Source organism: Podarcis melisellensis (genome assembly GCF_964234715.1).
Source record: "Podarcis melisellensis genome assembly, chromosome: 2".
Classification (NCBI taxonomy): Eukaryota; Metazoa; Chordata; class Lepidosauria; order Squamata; family Lacertidae; genus Podarcis; species Podarcis melisellensis.
In genome coordinates, this window is record NC_138529.1 from 90,992,428 (window position 1) to 91,012,945 (window position 20,518).

The window sequence follows — 20,518 nt, forward strand, 5'->3', positions numbered from 1 at the left end:
TTAATTCTGCACACAAGGGTTGCAAAGAGGGAAGGCAAGGAGTTCCTGGGCTGGTTTTATCAGGGCCAATTAGACATCTTGATTTTCAGCAAAACATTAAGCAGAGTGCAACTAGACATTGTGTGATCTACATTTCTCCCCCAAAACAGCGGTCCAACGTTAGTATTATTTTAAATCTATCTATCCATCTGTCTATCTAATTCATATTGAGTGACTTCACGGCATATTATAATCACATAAAATATAATTTGAAAATGAGTAACATCCACCAAAGGTACATTAAAACAGAAGAATATGCAATTCAATTAAAAAAAATATCCAAGAGGGCACACATGAAGGTGTTGAAAGTAGGAATGTCTTTCTTCCCATACTTACCTATGTTGTAAACTTGTTGTGCCTTATGTTATCACGTAAGGCATCTTCCTGTCTCTGCTAATGCCTTACCACTGACTGGCACTAGTGGAAAAATGCAGTGGTTTTTTCCATCCCTAACATAATCTGTTGTTACAGCCTTATCCAACCTGGCACCCTTCAGCTGCTGGGTTACAACTCCCATCTGGCTGAGGCTGATGAGAGCTGTTGTCCAAAAGAATCAGAAAGCACACTGGAGGCAACACTAGACTACATTTAGCACTAATTCAAAACAGAAATCTCCTGGTGATTTAATGCCTGTGATTTAGGCCTTCTATGCCCCAAACTCACAGTCTAAATCAACATGGTGATAGGGAGGCTATGTCTTCAAAGTAGGCTGCTGTTTTGGGATGAGGGTGGCGCTGTGATCTAAACCACTGAGCCTCTTGGGCTTGCCAATCAGAAGGTCGGCAGTTCGAATCCCCCGTGATGGGGTGAGCTCCCGTTGCTCAGTCCCAGCTCCTGCCAACCTAGCAGTTTGAAAGCATACTAGTGCAAGTAAATAAATAGGTACTGCTCTGGCAGGAAGGTAAACGGCGTTTCCGTACACTGCTCTGGTTTCACCAGAAGCGGCTTAGTCATGCTGGCCACATGACCCGAAAAAACCGTCTGTGGACAAACAGCGGCTCCCTTGGCCACTAAAGCAAGATGAGAGCCGCAAGCCCAGAGTCATATGCGACTGGACCTAACTGTCAGGGGTCCTTTACCTTTTTTAGGCTGCTGTTTAGAAGCTAGGATGAAGGTGACAGAAAGGAAGACCTGATAATGACCTAAATCCTTGTGGTTTGGACTTCCATTCTAGTAAACATACAGGAAAGCAAAGAAGTGAACAAAATGGGTCAGCCCCCTGGTTGATAAGAGAGACTCCTCTGACTTTGCGATTGGAAACAGTGAAACGTGATAACAACTGTTTCTTCTCTGAAGGAATGTGCTGGTTCCTAACATCCCATCTTAGCATAGCTTTTACTTAGCTCACTGAATTAAAAATGATTGTGGAGAAAGTGCTTTCAAGCATAGTTGCTATAATATTTACCGAAAGCATTTAAAAAAAAAAAAACCAGAGCAAAACATGATGTTCACCTCCCCAGGTAAAAAACAAAACAAAACACTTCACAATGAACTTCCGGCAATACTGAAGTGGGTGATAGTTCACTGTTAGTTACATATTAAAATTATGAGTACATAAAACAGCAGATTCAGAGGTTAAATGTTTTACGGTTGAGCAAATAAAGCAAAGCTCTCTATAATTTCTGCTAATGTGCATAGTTTAATTCTAAGTGCTCAGCATCTGCATCTGTATATAAATTTGGGGCTGATTGTTTTTAAGAAGTTATAAAATATTTAAGACTGAAATCTCTTATATAACATCTATAAAGAAAATAAAAATTACTACTTGGCAATATGGTTCAGAAGACTAGAGAGATGGTAATCTGTCCCCTTTGCATGATAACAGCATGTCCCAAAATACTACCATGATTATACTGAAATGGTCCTAAAAGGCAATATGGACAAAAATTCCCTACTGCAATTGCTCAGTCTTGAGAGCAGCTTCCCAAAACGGCAAAATTATAATCCCGATCTGCACTCAACCATAAAAACCTGTTGGGGGAACTGACAAAAAGTCTGGGAAATGGAAGTCTGATGCAGCTGAATAATGTGTCACCACTGTCACAGGGATGATAAAGCAGCACAGTACTTGATGTTTTCAAACAATGACACAAACCAACCTGATTTGCACCTGGCAGACTAATGGCCAGATTGGAACTTTATTGCTGGATTGGAACTTCCTAACATAGTTCTCTCTCAGAGAGAGAGAAAGTTGAGAAATGCATTTTTTAAAAAAATAAAGTAGTTTAGAATATTTAAATACATACACATTTCCATGCAGATTCCTAAAACACCACCACCACAACAAAGGTTTTTGATTCTTGCATTGCAGGGGATTGGGAACACATGACCCTTGGAGGGGTTCCTTCCAACTCAGCAATGCTATGAAACCTCAGACTGTGGCAATAATGAGATGAAAGCATGTGAAAGGCATATGAACTAGGAATAGACTGTTTGGGCCCCCATGTTACCATTTGAAATGCTTTATATAAATGCACCCTAAAAGCAGTCTTTTAATACTTTCTCAGCGTTTCATACAAGCAGCCCTATAATGTAGACCACAGTTATAATCTCCATACAGGTGGAGTGAGGCTGGGGCTCAAGCAATAATAGTAAGATTGTGGGTGAGGAGAGAATTTTTAGGGCTGTAAGAATTACAGCCTGTGAACCACATTTTTTCAGAACCACATGGGGATATTTGCATGTCAGGATTAGCGACAGTTGAGTTTGGGATTATTAGGGAGGCAGGAGAGGATATATTATTTAATGAGATCCTTCTTAACTTGCACTAGCAAGTTCCATATTCTAGCAGAGTTCCAAACACCCCCCTTTCAAATTACGCAGCCACCACCTTATTGCTGACTCATCTGAGTCTTACTATTAAAGATTCTTTCCTGGTAAAATCCCTTCTAATCCCTCTTAAAAAGAATAAACACAAGAGTCTGATTAACGTTAATATAAAAGTAGTTTCCTCACAGATTCATTCAGGTTACCCCTGAAGGCAGGCTTAGGTTACATAACAACTAGAACTATTCCAGAAAGAAGTTAGTCCCAAGTGACTGCGGCTAAGCAGTGACTTCTCCAAACACACAGCAACATACAAAATGGAGAACACACACTGATCAGAACATGGAGGCCATGTGCTCCTCCATGCTAGTACAACAGACTACACCCTCTTCAAGTCACGTGTAGTGGAAGTCTGTCCCAGCTCAGAAGGAAACAGAAAGTCTTCTCCTGAGTGGTACAAAACACCTCCTAACATGTTCACTGTAGGAATGTTGTACTTGACTGCTATAAGTTTTACACCCCACAGAGTTGAGATCCATTTCCTCTTTCCTGCCCTTCCCAGAACAGACCAAAAGGTCTCAAATAGAAATTTTGGGTTGAGTCCCCCCCCCCCGCCCTCCAGCTTGCCTTTCCCCCCAATCTCCTCACTATATTATTATTTTTCACAGTCTTCAACGGCAGAATAAAACTTCGCTTTGCCTGCCTGTTTAGAACCAGCATGTTTGTGATTGCTCATAGTCCCTGGTGCCACATACTGCTAGCTATGCAGGTCTCTCCTGGCATTATGCTATTAACTAAGTGTTAGATTTGGACTCCTGGTATTCCCAGCGCAGCAGATTTTTCCAAACACAATTCATTCTCACATGCTCTTTACAGCTCCTTTGCTGTGCACATTTCACCTGTACCATCTGTGCTATCATGAGCTTTGCCTTTCCCCACACTTAATCTTCAAGATGCTTGTGTGATGATACATGAATAATGAATAAATGCTAAATGAATACCCCCTGGACAACTTTCTTGGGGAATATCTTACTGTAAAAAAATACATTCCTGAAAACTTGTTTTCTCGCTACAATTTGCAGCAAGCAATATTTGAAGAGCAAGTATTCAGCAGGGACTCGATCTTACAACAGTACCATGGTACCGCAGGACACAAACCTGTAGTTTTAGGGGTGCTGTCATATTTTACATTTTAATGCAGGTGAAAGGACCTAATTAAATGACAAGATAATTTGCAAGCATCTGGGAGGCTAGTCTGAAAAAGCTTGCATAAGCATGCAATGCAATTACCTGTATTTCTGCACTCACTTGAGTCTGCTTAGCTCAACTCTCCTGTTATCAATGTGAGATGGGTAAAGTGAAACAGGTGACCAAACTCTTCTCTACTATAGTGACTTGGACAATGTGCCCATGGGAGTCCCAACCTGAATTTCAGCAGGTTACCAAATCACTGGCTGATATTGCTAGAATGGAAGTTCACTTACACCAGTTAATCGATAGCAGCAGGATGCCCCAACACATAAAAAACACAATACAGCTATTGCACTTTTAAAATTTATTTTCAAAATGCCTCTGACCAACGACCATCATCCAGGAGTGTACATTCAGGAACAAGAACACTGGGAGCAGATTGCCTTTGCCACTTCAAAATCTTTAGGGATAAAGGTGCTACATATTCACTTACTTATTTACTTACCTACCTACCTACCTACCTATCTATGTACCTACCTTGGTTCTCAAATGCCTTGGTACTCAAACAACTTGGAACCCAAAAACTGCAAACCCGGAAGTAAGTGTTTTGATTTGAGAACTTTTCTCAAAAGTTTTGAGAGTTACGCTGAGGTCTGTCAGTTTTTGCTATTTATTTTGCATTTTTGTGGCTCTTTTTGTTCTGTTTCTGTGACTGTGTGGAACCCAGTTCAGCAACTGACTGACTGATTGATTGATTGATTGATTGTGTGGCTGCAGTACACTGTTTATTGTTTTCATTTTATGGATCAATGGTCTCATTAGACAGTAAAATTCATGATAAATTGCTGTTTTAGGGGTTATTTTTTAAAGTCTGGAACAGACTAATCTATTTTGCATTACTTTCTATGGAAAAGCGTGCCTTGGATTGGGAACGCTTTGGTTTTGGAACGGACTTCCGGAACAGTTTAAGTTTGAGAACCAAGGTACCACTGTATTTCATTGAACTCAGTAAAGTGATCTCCAAACCAAGAATTGCCAAGACCAAGATCTGCATTGCTTCAGAAATGTTGCTGAATTATATGGCTTCTGACCACACCCTGGCATCCAGGCATTATACCAGGATGTGCCTGGCTTTTGTTTTCTGGTTGCTTTGTTGCCAAGCAATCAGACAAGTGGATGCTAATTGTTTATAGAATAGGCGATTGACCAAAGGCTCTAATTCTTTTCATTAGAGATATGCAGGTTTTTCCCATTGGAGGAAATTTGGGGTGTACTTTTGTCCACCGCCCACCGCCCCCCAGCCTTGGGCACATTCCCTTCAGAATTGGTACTGTATTTACTGCAGTAGCTTTTACTGGTCTTTTGAAAACTATTTGGTCCTCGTTGAAGTAATAATTCTTCTCTGAAATAGGTTATAAATAGTTTAAGGTCTTACATTATGTTTCTTGAAAACACAAGTGATTTTTCTGGGCAATACTAATGCATTTTGGGTTTCTTATTTTATTTTGTGTTTTTTATTATTAAGGTTGTTATTCAGAATGTTCCAGTTCTATATTCTAGCTGGCATTTGATTGGTCAAAGAAAATTTCTTCAATTGACTGATAAAATATTATCAAATAGTGATTAGATATGCAAAACATGCTGTCAGAGCCACCCGTTGGTCCCAGCTCACAAGAGACCCAAGTCCAATCCAGTTTATTTACAAAAGTCTTTATTGAAGATCATTGCTCCTTATACATTCCATCTCCGTGGCTCTACGTCTGTAACATTAGACCGCTGAAGTCCCCTCTGAGTCGGTACCGCCTCTACACCAGTTTAAGAGGCTTGTGCTAGACCACCTCTTCCTCTCCTTCCTCTTCCGCAGGGTCTTTCTGCCCCCCTGGGTTCCCTCCCGCCGGGACTCGCCCGAGGCTGAATCCTCTGACGCCTCTTCCCCCCTCCTTCGCGCTTTGGGGCCGGGCTCCTCCCCAGGGCTCTCTTCACTTCCGCGCGCCTCCACATTTGAACTTGGCGCGCGTACGTTGCTTCTGACCTTTCTCTCGACCGCTACACTGCTCCCGGTGCTACTCTCCGCCCCTTCCGGCAGAGCGCCCTGCTCCGATCTCCTCCCCCTGTCTCCTTCTTGCTCTGCTCCCTCTGACACACTGGTAACTCCACCCCCTTCACTCCGTTCCGGCGGAGAAACCGGCTCCGATCTCCCACTCCCACTGGGGGCTCTCCCTTCGCTCCCCTGCTCCTGATTGCTTCCCCCTTGGGCTCCCCTTGGTCTGACCAGGAGGGCCCCCTTTTGGGAGTCCTCTGACTCACTGGACAGACTCATGGACGACCTTTGGTCATTGTCATCCTCCTCCTCGTCTCTCTGGGATTCTTCCCCCTCGCTCTCTGTCTCCTCCCCCATCTGCCCTTCTCTCCCTGAAACCCTGACACATGCATTTATTGGAGCAACTGAAAAAATAATAAAACTTGTACTAATTACAGAAAACGACAGTCACCACAGTTCAGTCCTGCCCAGTCACTCCTATAGTTTATACTGCTGTGTTTTCTGTGAACCAATGCATGATTATAAATTAAGTAAATCTTATTTTTAAACTTACTTTACAAGTTGCCGCCTGATTCTTTGTTAAGTGGGGTAAGACGGGGGAAGCCAGCTTACTTCATAGCTTGCTCAAGACAAGGCTTTGCAGCCTAATTCCTATTCTTTTGATTTTGCTGCCAAGGGTGGGAATTTAAAACACGGTTCAAGCCACACATGTGTGCACCTGGAAGGATAAATTTCAATTAATATATCCTCCCCTACCTCATAAAACCCATCCCACATTTGGAAATACCCTTGATTCCATGGCTGGAACTTCCATAGTTCCTGACTCAGAGCTCAGCTCAGGCAGCTTCCCACATCTATTGCTAGAACAGTTGAGGGCACAGTGAGTGCAGAGTTAAAAGGATGTGGACCCACACTTATCATATAAGTACTCAGAGCATAGGGTGATTCTTTCAGACGGGTTTTTGAAGAAGCAGAACAGGAAGAGAAATGTATTTGGCAGAGCTGCTCTATCCCACTTGTATAATGAAAATAGGTAAGGTAGAGAGACTGAAAAACTGAAATAAATGCTGCATTAGGAAGAGGATGCCAAATTTTACACCCCTCCCTAGAGGAGGAAGGGCATAATTAGGGATGCAACTAGTTTGTATGTTCAATAGTTTAGGAACAACCTGCCCTTTGAATTGAATTCATAATAAAAGTATAGCTCAGGGCTTACAGAGATAAAAAAAAACACAACGTATTTGCCAAGGGTGTAAATGGATAGTCTATGGATAAATTTGATAAACAGAATATGTGCAGAAGATGCTGACTTGGCTAGCATGTTGCAAAGAGTCACATATCCCTATTATCTGGTCACCGTTATGCATGCCTAAGAGCTCACATGAATGGTCTCCTTCCACAAGCAGCATAGCATATGCAGGGAACTCACACAACGCACAAATCAACTTCAGTGAACAAGACTGTCAAATTTATGAGCTCTCTCTGTTCACAAAAATCGATCTTGGTAACGTGTGACTTATCTCCTTGTACGCTGCACTACACTGAATAAAATTACTCCTTTCAGCTACTCAGTGAATCAACCACTGAAAATACATGAAACTACCCTAAAGCTAATCACTTGTGGGAAGTAAATTATCTATATCTATCTATCATCTATCTATCTATCATCTATCTATCTCTATCATATTTTAAAAACTTACTTTGCTCTTAAATGTAAAAGCTTATTTAGGATGGTTTGTGAATTTAAAGGAATTGAATTCTGGTGGTGGTGGTTAGCAGTAGCTGGTCTTCAAGTGTGTCTGTCCTCTGCAGACTCCATAAAGCCCAAAGCCACACAAGAAGGACATGAGTGCAGTCGTACAAACTTGTGTTCCTTAGCCACTGGTATTCAGAAGCATATTGCCTTTGCAAATGGAGATTATATATAGTTTGTACATGACCCATAACTAATGAGTAGGGTTGGAGTATTGCTTAGGCATTTTTGTTAGGTGGGGGTTGTTGTTCTTATTGATATTAATTTTTGCATCTTTATATCATTATGATTTATGTGGGGTTTTTCCAATTTGGCTGTGTATTTCTTTGTTCTATGTATTGTTTATGACTATTTTTGTTAGTTTATAATTGTGTGTTCTTTTTCATATTGTAAGTCTGAACTATGGAAAGGCAGCATACAAATAAAATTATAAATGTAGGTACATTTGTAATGATAGCTATATCCTTCATATCCTCCGTGAGATGTTTCATAGCATACTATATTGTTTCACACACCATCTCTGAGCAGAGTAGCTTTTACAGGGTCAGAAGACTTTGCAGGTAAAAACAATGGAAACAGATTTCTACAAAAAGGTTTCAATACAAACGTACAGGATGAATATGTATGCAGTGAGAATACATGTCATGTTAGTCCCATGGCAGTCTTACTGCAAAAAAACTGTTCCATCTCTACCTCACCCAGTCTCTTCCCCAACAAAACCCATCAACTCCTGATTTAGACCACCTGGTGGTATACACTCCAGTTGACGTGGGATGCAGACATCAAGATCATGTATGTGGGATGCAACAATCAAGATCATCCAACAGCCAGAACAAGCAAGACGTACCAAAAATGCAACCAGAACAAGAATTGAATTTGGCAAGCCAATGGTTAGCTCCATGTTTGCTGAATATATTGGCAGGGTTCACTGCATGTGGGCTGGAGGCTGGCTTGCATGACTCTCCCTCCACTGCTTGAATGTCCAGCAGCAGCTGGGTGGGGTGGGGGTCTCCTAGCCAACTACTCAGACCCTTTTGCCAACAGTCTCAGCATCTCCTCCCATTCCTCCTCTCCCTTTGACACATACTGCCAGGACCACCCATTCCTGCTTGTCGGACATTTGTGTGCTTCTTCCAATCCACTACAGCTCAGGGGTGTAATCCAAATGACCTAAATTAGGATAATAACATGACCCTAAAATGCAATGGATTATTAGGAGTCATTCCTGATGATCACCTCATACATCTCCACAAAGGAAATAAACAGTAGCAATAAGTGAATACTCTGAAATATAAGGTTTGACATAACTCTTTTTATGACAACACAAATATATTGACTGCCAAGCCAGTAAGTGAAGTCACTATGCTTATCTACTCTCCTGATCCATGTGGTCTGAGATTAATCTTTGTGCAGGGAAATGTAATTTTTCAGAGTGTCCCCGAGTCAGTTACCTAGCTTCTGAATCACACTAGTTTTAAAATAGTAAAAAGTCCAGTGGCTTTTTCAATCAATCAGTCCTTCAAATTCTGGCAGCTCAATAATATTGGTATGAACAACTGTCGTTTTACGGCAGCAACATCCATCAAATAAAATGAAGGATCCAATGTCAATCATTCAGGATAATAAAGTTGTTTCAAAGGTATCATTACATGGGATCAATATCTGCTGCATATCAAGTACATTTCACTTATTTTCTCTGAGATGGTATACTTTGGTTGCTTGTCCGCGAGGATTCCTCTTCGTCAGTACTTATGTATGAGACATACAAATTTTATCCTTCAGAACAAAATGCATAGTTATTTGTTTTTCTGTGTGAATTAGAAGGCATCCCTTAACAATAATGGCATTTGTTGACCCAGTAAATAAATAAACAAATGTTATGACTAACTTTTAAAAAGTATTTTCCTAATTAACCATTTTTATTATTTATCTTTTCCACAGGGGAGTCCAAGTGGAGTTCACTTGGGAGGAATCACACAGCATGATCACTAGGTGTAGTATAACCATAGGGGATGCGGGTGGCGCTGTGGTCTAAACCACTGAACCTAGGGCTTGTTGATCGGAAGGTTGGTGGTTCGAATGCTCGTAACAGGGTGAGCTCCCGTTGCTCTGTCCCAGCTCCTGCCAACCTAGCAGTTCAAAAGCACACCAGTGCAAGTATATAAATAGGTACCGCTGCAGTGGGAAGGTAAACAGTGTTTCTGTATGCTCTGGCTTCTGTTATGGTGTTCCATTGCACCAGAAGGGGTTTATTCATGCTGGCCACCTGACCCGGAAAGCTGTCTATGGACAAACGCCAGCTCTGTCGGCCCGAAAGTGAGATGGGCGCCACAACCCCATAGTCGCCTTTGACTGTACTTAACCATCCAGGGGTCCTTTACCTTTCTCCTTTACATAGTATAACCATTTTCTGAAAGTAATGATGACGCAAGTAACATTTGCAGTCCAAAAAGAGTCAACCAAACTTTGGGTTATAGACTAATTCTGATTATTTGAATCTAAAGGAACGCCCCTCACCACCACAAACATAGGTTTGTTTGGATGGTTTGAATAGCAGGATAGCAAATGGAACCAATGGGTTAGTGCTACAACTCTCTTCAGGGAGAAAAGAAAATACTGTTGTAGACTTTAGAGAAACATAGAAATTAATAAATTCTAGGATTGCGATTATTTGGGGCGGGAAACGAGAAATATAAGATGCAAAGGGTAGCCTGGGTAGTCTGACCAAGCTAGGGCCATTAAGGGAACAATAGAGAGCCACTGAGGGCCCATAGAGCGTCTTTAACAAGACAAGGACCCTGGAGATTTGGAAGGTTGCTCTGGGAGAGGGCAAGGGGTTTCTGGGAAGAAGGAAGGGGGGCAGATGGGATCCATCTTTGAGGAAAGCAGCCTGAAGATTATTTGTGCTGCTGTCTTCAGAAATGTGCATGATGTAAGATCTGGACTTCCTCCATGAAGACTGAAGGTGTAAATAGGCAAATAAACCCTATTTCTTAAAGCATGGCAGTCTCCGCTGTGTCTTTTATTCTCCAAAGGAACACAGACCCTGTGTGTATTCCTGTGGCCCCATGTGCCCTTGTCATGGCATGGCAGAGAAAGGGGCAGGCACCAGGCTTGGGAACAATACAAAACCCTCTTCAAGCTTAACTCTTGGAAATATTAGACCAAATTCTCTTCATATCTACTAGCTGCAAATCATACAGAAAGAAAAAATACATTTCACATGAACATAATTTCTAAAACAAAAGAAGTTAGAATTAATCCTAGATGGCTGAGGACTTACAGGTTTACTGTATGTTTATTGGCTATTTAATTTCTATACCACTTAATATATTTAAAATATCTCTAAGCGGTGTAAACAACTAAATCAACAACGGTCAAGTTACCAAAATATAGCTACATAAAAGACCCTGACATGGGGAAAGATTGAGGGCACAAGGAGAAGGGGACGACAGAGGACGAGATGGTTGGACAGTGTTCTCGAAGCTACTAACATGAGTTTGACCAAGCTGCGGAAGGCAGTGGAAGACAGGAGTGCCTGGCGTGCTCTGGTCCATGGGGTTACGAAGAGTCAGACACAACCAAACGACTAAACAACAACAGAAAAATGTTACAAAGTTACACACACACACACACACACACACACACGTGTGTGTATATTAATTCATTTTCCATTTGGCACACACTCCCTCTAAGCCTCTGGGTTCTCACCCAGGTTTCAAACAAACTCTCTGCTCACCCACAAGTGTCTCACAATGAGACGGGTTCCTGGAAACAGTGGATATCACCCCAGTTGTTCACTCCAGGCTTGCTTTTTATGGACAGGCCCAAGGTGGATGGTACCTTCCTCGGGCAGTCCCTCTTCACTCTCCACACCCAGTTCGAGATGCAGTAGGTTTGTTGAGTTTCACAGAGGATGGGGAAAGGGGCCCCCTCCACTCACACAGTTCTTTCTTTGCTGCCTCCTCCAGCCGTTGAGGAAAAGGCCACTGCCCATTTCTTATGACTGAGCTCTTGCAACTCACAGAAGCATGGCGTGTGCAGATGTTTATCTGAACCCCATGCGTAAGCTTTCCTTCTTTTCTTAAAAAATCTATTCCTAAATCTGATTTAGTTTTGTACCAACATGAAACAAATTTCCACTGAAAGATTCATGAACAACTGAAAGCTATATGTGATCTCGTGTAGCTTTAAAAAAACGTAGAGTACCATTGCCTGATGAATAATCACCACGAGTGATAAGGCACACAGCTATAGGGCCCCTGAAAGGCTTTGCTGCAATACTGCCACAATATACTAATTCCCGTGATATTATGGAGCGACTTCCTCTATCAGCCAAGAGGTCAGGCCAGAGCAAAACAAATTGGTGCTTCACTTTAAAAGCACTGGACAGCATGGAATGATCAAAGTGGGCTCAGAGCTCTCCCTTAACTCAAAACCAATCTACCAACAGAGCCTCACGATGAACTGCAACAAGCCCTTGTGAAACACAGCAAGGGAGGATCTTCCATCCCCCTCCCCCCAACCCAAACGTTGAAAGGTTAACCCATGCACTAAGAACTAAAATTTATGAGCAACCAGATTTTTTCATGGCCACAAGCACAGAGCAAACGGATCAAAGTGTACCAACCAACACCATAGGTGCCTGTAAGACAAGAAATAAATGTAATAAACCAGAAGGAGAGGAGGCTGCACAGCACTTTAGGAGATCAATTATTTATTTTGCTACTCGGTTATGTGTTAATAATTCATAGCTCCGAAGATCATCTTTCTGAATAGGATGAACAGCATATTGCCCACTTACAGATATAGGCTTAGTTCCTTGTTGATTTAGGCTGCAGTTCTGTAAACAGCTAGGCTGCTTAATGCCTACTGACTTCGAAATGCTTTAAGTAGCCTAACTGATTGCAGAATTTTGTTTCTGAAAAAATAAATCAATGCTTGCATCCAGTTGTGTTCTTCCACCGATGGATAAATGTCAAAGGCTTCCATGAAAGGGGGAGGGAGATTATTTTTGCCAATTCTCTCTCTTCCCTGCAGTTTCCTGCACCACTATGATGCTGTTTTATGTTTTGAAGAGTCCTCAACCACCAGGGACAGATGGCTAGAAAGGATAGGGGAAATCAGCAAAAAATGCCTCTGCCCTTTCCACTAGCTTCCACCTGATCAAACAGCCTTCTATCAGTTGAAGAAGACAACTGGATATCACCCAATGTCTTTATGTCCTTTATTTAAGCTATCAAGCTAATATCTAGCAGAAAACAACAGTGCCATGCTAAGCTTCCCCATCCAGGAAAACCATCACAGCATAATCTGAATTACTTCTTTCACATATTAATATTAGGGGCTATGCCCCTTCTCACTCAACTTGCCAAATCCCTGCCGCCACCCCCTTGAGGTTTTCCTCCTCACCCTGTACAACTATTAAGCTCGTTTTTTCTTGGCCTCTTGGATTTTACTGCATGCAAATCCAGGATTGTGATGAAGCACTACAAATCCTCCAACAGGGGCTGAGTGATGACAACCTTACAATTTTATGGATATAGGAAGATTTAGTCAATGAGTATTTGACCATGCTATGAAGAATTAAATTCTGTGAATCTTTACAACTGCAAGCAAAGGTGTGTGTTTTTTAAAGTATCATCATTCCACATCTCATTAGTTATTCCTTACTTTTGTATTTTTTTTTTAAAAAAAGCATGTCAAGAAACAATGAGGAAAATTTGAAATGTTAATTATTATAACATATCAAGTATTTGAGGGCACATATATAGCACTTTTATCAAAATCAGTTTGTAACCTAAATACATATTTCAGGGATAATTGCTGATCCACTCTGACCTCCTCAAGAGCTTAAATAGCTACTTCAGAGTTTAATCTGCAGGGAATAAGCTACATGAAAAATAATTTAGCCCTTAACCAGGAGACAGAGGGAGAGAGAGAACCAACATCTTTTAATGATGCCCTTGTATTCAAATTTAACCCTTGAGTATAATGACAGCCTTTTATCTCCAAGCTAGATGGGTATAATTTGCCACAGAAGTTAAAATGCGGCATCAGAGGGAAGAAAGCAGAGAGGTCATCAACAACATAATGGGTGGTAGAGATTAAAGGAGGAACTGTGAAAGGTGCTGACTGATAGACTAACTGAACCTCCAACAGTCAAGCTATAAATATCTTATAAATATAAATATATTTTCCCATGCTATAAATATCTTATAGTATGATGGAAACGAAGCATGGAGCAGCCGCTGAATCTACAAGTAGGTCAAGGGCTGCAAGTATGAAAACAGTCAATACAGAGGTCCCTGAATAGCAAAGTAAGATTCAGGATAAATACTATTGTACTGGCAGAAATAGAAACCCATGGAGCTACTGAAGTCAAATGAACTTTTTTAGTGGTGCATCAAATTATTAGTATGGGGGTGGTATTTTGAGATTTCTCCTTCACACAAAACCAAAAAGAAAGCATTTCTTCAGTGAAGGAGGCTTTGTGCTCTGAAATCAGCTTGGACATTCATGAAGTGTCCATTACAGTTCATTTTATTCTATTAGAATTACATACATTTTGGAACTGAAAAGAATACATTATTAAAATTGATGCACATCTTTATTGCTTTTTAGAAGCAAATGATGTGTAATAAACTTAACCCAACAAGGATATTTCAAAATCTAGACAGTTCTGTTTGCCATCTCAGACAAAATAAGTTGATATATATTTTTGAGAAAAAACAAAACAAATGAAAAAGCCCCCCAACACAACATGCCCCCCACTCCTTTCATCCTATTTCAAATCAAAATGTGAGTGATGTGTCTGACATTTACTTGATATAAATGTTAAGAAGGTGCTGGGTATGAAAGTCACCATTTGCCACTTCATTGCTAAAGAACAAACTTTGCTTATTAAGGCAACCTCCTTAATTAAAAATCAGTCAAGCCAAGCTTATGCTTGCTCATCTATCAAAGCTTCTATTATAGTCCAGATGTTTTCTTGGGTCTACAATGACATGCCAATTAAACAAAACACATATTTTAATGTAGCATGCTCACAATCTTCAAAGTTCTTTCTTTCTATTACAAAACAAATCAAAAGACACAAAGAGCAAAATCTCCAAACCTGTCAAGTTCAGTAGTTAAAAGGGCACCTCCTATTGATGTCAATTCAATATCCCCCACATTTATTTTGACACTGGATGATTTAGCTATTTATTATTGCTCTTTAAGCTCAGTGAACCGTTTAAGTAAGTGGCCAAGTCCTAGCTGAATTAATGGCTTTTGCCATTTTATCATCTTCTGTGTGGCTTGAATATATGGTCAGGCTGGTGTGGAACTTTCTCACATGGTATGATGACAGCAAAATCTTTTCAAAGCAGTTGGCTTTGAATAATAATCTACCACTGTATAGAAACTTAGTTTGATGAATAGCGAACTTATTTGATTTGTGATGTCTGAGGTACTGGAGAGCACCAGGATTCAAGAGGAAGAAGAAGTATTTATGAAGCAATCTCCCTGACAAACCAGCATCTAAAGTTATTAGTCTCCAAGAAGCTGTTCATTACCTATGTTCCACAAGAAGAGCACATTTTCAGTCCTTGAACAAACACCATCAGTATATAAGCAGCTGATATTATACTGTAAATTATTTTGAAAAATATAATACTTTGTCTTCCCAATAGCTATTACTTTTCACCAATCATTTTTCAATAAAGCCCGACATAAAAATTGGCTTTTGTTTCGGTATATGTTTTAATTTTCAATTTTAATTTTCAGCATCAATATAATCAGCATAATTCAACTACATAAATAAAATGCTGGCCAAGGAAGAGAAACGGTGACAGGGCACAAACAGGAAGCTCACTGAAAAAGTATGTTCTATGAAACTTAGGAATGTTTCACTTAAGAGGCAATTATACACATCAATTCCAGTGAATATGCGTGCGCACGCACAAACACAGGGACATAGGACAACAACCAGCTCTTTGTGTTTTTGCAAGCAATGAAGCAGATGTCTATAATTGATTCATATTCATATATATATATATATATGGTGGCCATACTGAACAGTGTCTTACCTGAGTAATTCTAGCCTTTTATTGAAGGGAACTAAAACAGGATGTGCATGCCTGATGTTAAAAACATTTTAGCTAAACACTTTGTGTTTTTAATATCCTGTTGGAAGCCACCCAAAGTTGCTGGGGAGTCCAAGCCAAGTCACATCCACAAGCAAGAATCTTGATATGAATTACTTCTAACTGCTAGTAGCCTTTAAAACATAGTACCGAATAGATTAATACTGTAATTCAAACGGCTAAACTGAGCAGTATAAGCAATGCTTTTTACTAAAAAGAAAGAGGTAAATGAGTAATAAGATAGGTTTAAATACATAGTTTATTGTATGTTCATATTTATGTAATATCACGCCATGCTCTATAAAGTAAGGCAAATCAGAACAACCTAAGAGTACAGTCTTCAGTCACCTGATACCACAACCTCAGCATGCTGACTCAGAAGTAATTACCACGGTTTTCAGTGGTGTTTTCTCCCTTGTAAGTATACATGTGATTCCAGCCTAAATGTCTTTGGTGCAGGGGTAAAAAATCGATTTAAACCTTTTGACTAATTAATTAACTTTGATAGACATATATGACAGCCGAAAACATGGGGGGGTGACATCCAGGAGTTCAGAACAGAACGGACAACAAACATTTGCAGACAACTAATCTGGTTTTATGTAAGTGACGTATAAAGTTGAAGGACAAATGCCATTTTTCTCAGTCAGCAGTGCTGAGTAATCTACAGCCTTTCTTTGATCTCACACGACGTTATAAAAAGTCACTGTAAGTTTTGCCTTTTTGAAGTTCTGAAACAAAAAAATGTTTTGAAAACTGATGCACTTAAGCTAACAAAACTCCAGTGTCGGGAGAGAAAGATGATCTGATGTTAGATTCGCCCCTCCTTGCTTCTGTGGACATCTCCAATACTCTGGCCCAACACCAACAAAAGAAGGCTGAGGTTCAAAAAACCAAAAAGGAGGCATGCCAATGGCAGCTCTGAAGATCCAAATCCATCATATGGGAGAGATCCAGGCTAGCTCCAGGTAGATTTAAAGGTAAAGGTAAAGGGACCCCTGACCATTAGGTCCAGTCGTGACCGACTCTGGGGTTGCGGCGCTCATCTCGCTTTATTGGCCGGCGTACAGCTTCCGGGGCATTTGGCCAGCATGACTAAGCCGCTTCTGGCGAACCAGAGCAGCGCACGGAAACACCGTTTACCTTCCTGCATTTTGACATGCTTTCGAACTGCTAGGTTGGCAGGAGCAGGGACCGAGCAAGTGGAGCTCACCCCGTCGCGGGGATTCGAACCGCCAACCTTCTGATCGGCAAATCCTAGGCTCTGTGGTTTAACCCACCCCTCTTATTTCCCCCACACTGCTTACAATGGGAGGAAAACTTCACTCTGCAAAACAGTGCCGTGAACAAATGCTATTTTGCCCTCATTTCTGCACTGCTGATGGTCAACCTGCCTTTGGTTCCCTCTCACAGCTTAATAGTGCACAAATTATTAATAATTTCTCACTACATACACTTTTTTCCTTTTTAATTTCTTCTGTAAACCAGACCTATCAAAATGTTTACTTATTTACAGATTAAATAACACACCCTATGAATCAAGATACATTCTAAATTGAGCTATGTATATATGAACCTTTAAAGAGACATCAATTTAATAGCCCCACCCCAACATTATGTTGCAACAAAGTAATATCTACCATATGATATTGTTGCTACTTACACGCAAATTGTAGTTTAGCTTCTCGGCTAACAATTGTTCCAAATGAATTCGTTGCTACGCACTGGTATGTTCCAGCATCTTGAGTTTTATTGGGATTATTGATCAACAAGCTGCCTTCAACCACACTGTAGCGGTAATCCATACCAATGTCAACAATGGTTCCATTTAACTTCCACCTATGGTACAAAAGTGGAAGTGGTTGAATTTTGCTCGGCGAGCGAGAGAGAGAGAAACACAACAAATGACCTTCTCTTTATTTCCTAAGTACCATGAAAACACATTTTCCTGTATAAATCTGAAATGTTATGTAACATTTAACCTGAGAAGTAATCTTACCAGTCAGTCACAAACCTGATTAATGTTTACATTATGTTGTGGTACTGCTTTTACTGAAGCTGATGCTCTGGGTGATAACTTATTTTTACAGAATCTTACAGCTCAAGGGCTAAATCATCCACTCCAACACCCCACACTAAGGGAAGGTCTATTGTATCCAACACCTTCATTGATTACCTCTTCTTATTTAGATTATAATGTATAAACAGCAGAGGGATGGAAACATAATACAATAGAAACACAGAAATTCCTAGAGGATATGAAAAGTACCCCAAACTGATTTTCCCAGGGCAAAATCCATAAATTTCTAAAATAGGTCCAGAGTGGGTTTATTTCAATTTATGCCGTATAAATTGTTGTTGTTGTTGTTGTTTTGAGAACACTCATATAACAAAACATTTTACTTAAAAATTGTTTGGATTAAAACATTTTCATATTTATAGTCTTTGTTGCAGAATCTTTACTATTTAAAACAGAATACTTTATAAAGTGAATGTAATACACATTTACACACAGCATTTTAAATCTGCTATTCATGCTATTATTTCAGTGTTACAATCTACTGACCATGAATTAACTTCCATATTTATAAACTACTTTATACCCCTATATTAAGTCCAAAGATACTCCCTCACTGCAAAACAGATGCTTTATAATTTTTTAGATCTACTGCTCAGAATATCAACCTCATTTCTCAATAAACAAGTCTATTCAGACTATTTAGGCACAATAAAATTTTTCTTTATTGACCTTCCTTTTAAAGTCACAGAAAGAGGAATGTCCAGATCCTATCATGCTTTGTTATCTCTTTCCTTTTGTCTACCAAGTCTTCTTGCCTAGTCTCTTTTCTCCTCAAGAGATTGACTGTAAGGCAGTATTCAAATTAAACAAATGAATTAAATGAAAATAAAACCCTTTTATCTCTTTCCTATTATTGCTATGATCATGTCACTCCTCTTATTAACCTTCTCCATTGGCTCTTTGAACATCACTTTCCCCATTAACTTTTAGATTTTAATTCTATGCAAAGCATCACTAGTTGTCACAAATTCAATACTTGTTAGGCATAAAATCATAGACTTGCAGAGTTGGAAGGGACCCCAAGGATCATCTAGTCCAACCCATTGCCATGCATGCTAGTAACAAACAGTATTTTGGCACTTTAAAGGATATCTTTTATTGTGTGGCATAAGCTTCTGAGTGCCACAGTCTTCCTCAAACGTGAAATCAAAACCCACTTTTACCTCCTTACGTAGTTACCCTGTGTATCAGCCAAATTACACCCTAGTTTATGATTACAGATAGGTAGCCGTGTTGGTCTGCCATAGTCAAAACAAAAAAAAATCCTTCCAGTAGCACCTTAAAGACCAACTAAGTTAGTTCTTGGTATGAGCTTTTGTGTGCATGCACACTTCTTCAGATACACAGTGTCCTAGTTTATGAAATCATTTGACATAATAAAAATGAGCCTCTTCACAGTCCCACAAGCTTTTTCAATGCTGCTATTGAGTGAATACGGCTGGTCCTTGGAAAGCAAAAACATTAATGTAGGCCTGATAGTTTCTTTTCAGTCTACTGGAGTTTTTTTTCCTCCAACATGTATAGTGCCAGGATTTTTCTTCTCTTCCTTCATAGTAACAGAACATTGTGCCACCCTCCAAAAAAAGGTGATTGATATGCAACAAACCTTATAGTTGGTTTAGGATTTCCCTTCACTTCACAGTTGAGTTTGACTTTCTTTTCCTCAGAATCCAGTGCAAAAACGACACTGCTTGGTTCCTGGATGAAAACTGGTCCGTGCAGCGTGTTATCATCTGTGGTATACATAATAATAAAATTCACGTATATTTCATGTAACTAAAACCAACCTACTATTGCTTATAAGGAAGACAATCTGGCAGTTTGAAGTGTAACATCCAATTTACATTCAGTTACGAGAGCTCCATGGAGGAAAAGTAGAATGCATATAAACGGATAAATGAGGAGTAATCAAAATAAAAAGTATCGCTCCACCCTGCCTCAGTTTGAGGTTTGGAATCAAGGGGGAAGGGCGCCCCTAAAAACTAAAGAAATCTGAACAGCCTGAGATTCAAGTATGTGAGAGAATGCCTTCTCCCAAACCTTCTCTCCATTTTTTTAAGCTCAGTTAAGGAGGCCTTCCTGGTAGTCCTGAAAATGGATGAGATAAGTAGTGCTGGGGCCCATAGCTGGGCTTATTCAGTCGCAGCTCTAAAACTTCCTACTGAAGTACACTTTGCCTCAAAGTTAAATCTTTTTAGAAGCAAGTTGAGGATGTACCTATTTCACCAGGCAGGTGGCAATGTGTAACCTGTCTGTGGTTAGTTTTGGATTGTGTCACTCACTATTTTATGCTTTCTGTCTTAGTTTATGCTGTGCTTGTCTTGCATTTCTGTTTTAATCGCTTTTAGAATATCTATTGATGTGTTTTAATGTGCTGTATGTCGCCCTGTGACCTTATGGTGAAAGGCGGTATGTAAATTCCTAAATAAAGAAATGGACAGATAAACCAATAAAAACCCCTAAAGAAAACAGAATCTGGGTCACAACCAGGATATTCAGGGTAAACACTGGATTTTATA

The 20,518-nt window shown here is 40.1% G+C and overlaps 1 protein-coding gene across 8 annotated transcripts in view; it reads right to left on the reverse strand.

Moving 5' to 3' along the window:
- LOC309364369 (contactin-4) overlaps positions 1–20,518 on the reverse strand; it is a 528,932-nt gene that overhangs the window by 188,017 nt on the left and 320,397 nt on the right. For 7 of the 8 annotated variants that reach the window (XM_081901475.1, XM_081901476.1, XM_081901468.1 and 4 more), the window contains 2 exons: positions 19,606–19,732; positions 17,583–17,758 (listed from right to left, as the gene is read on the reverse strand). In XM_081901475.1, coding sequence (XP_081757601.1) covers positions 17,583–17,758; positions 19,606–19,732 — 303 coding nt within the window. Of the gene's footprint in view, positions 1–2,994; positions 3,181–17,582; positions 17,759–19,605; positions 19,733–20,518 lie in introns of those variants that run through there. The other variant, XM_081901469.1, reaches the window with a different exon arrangement.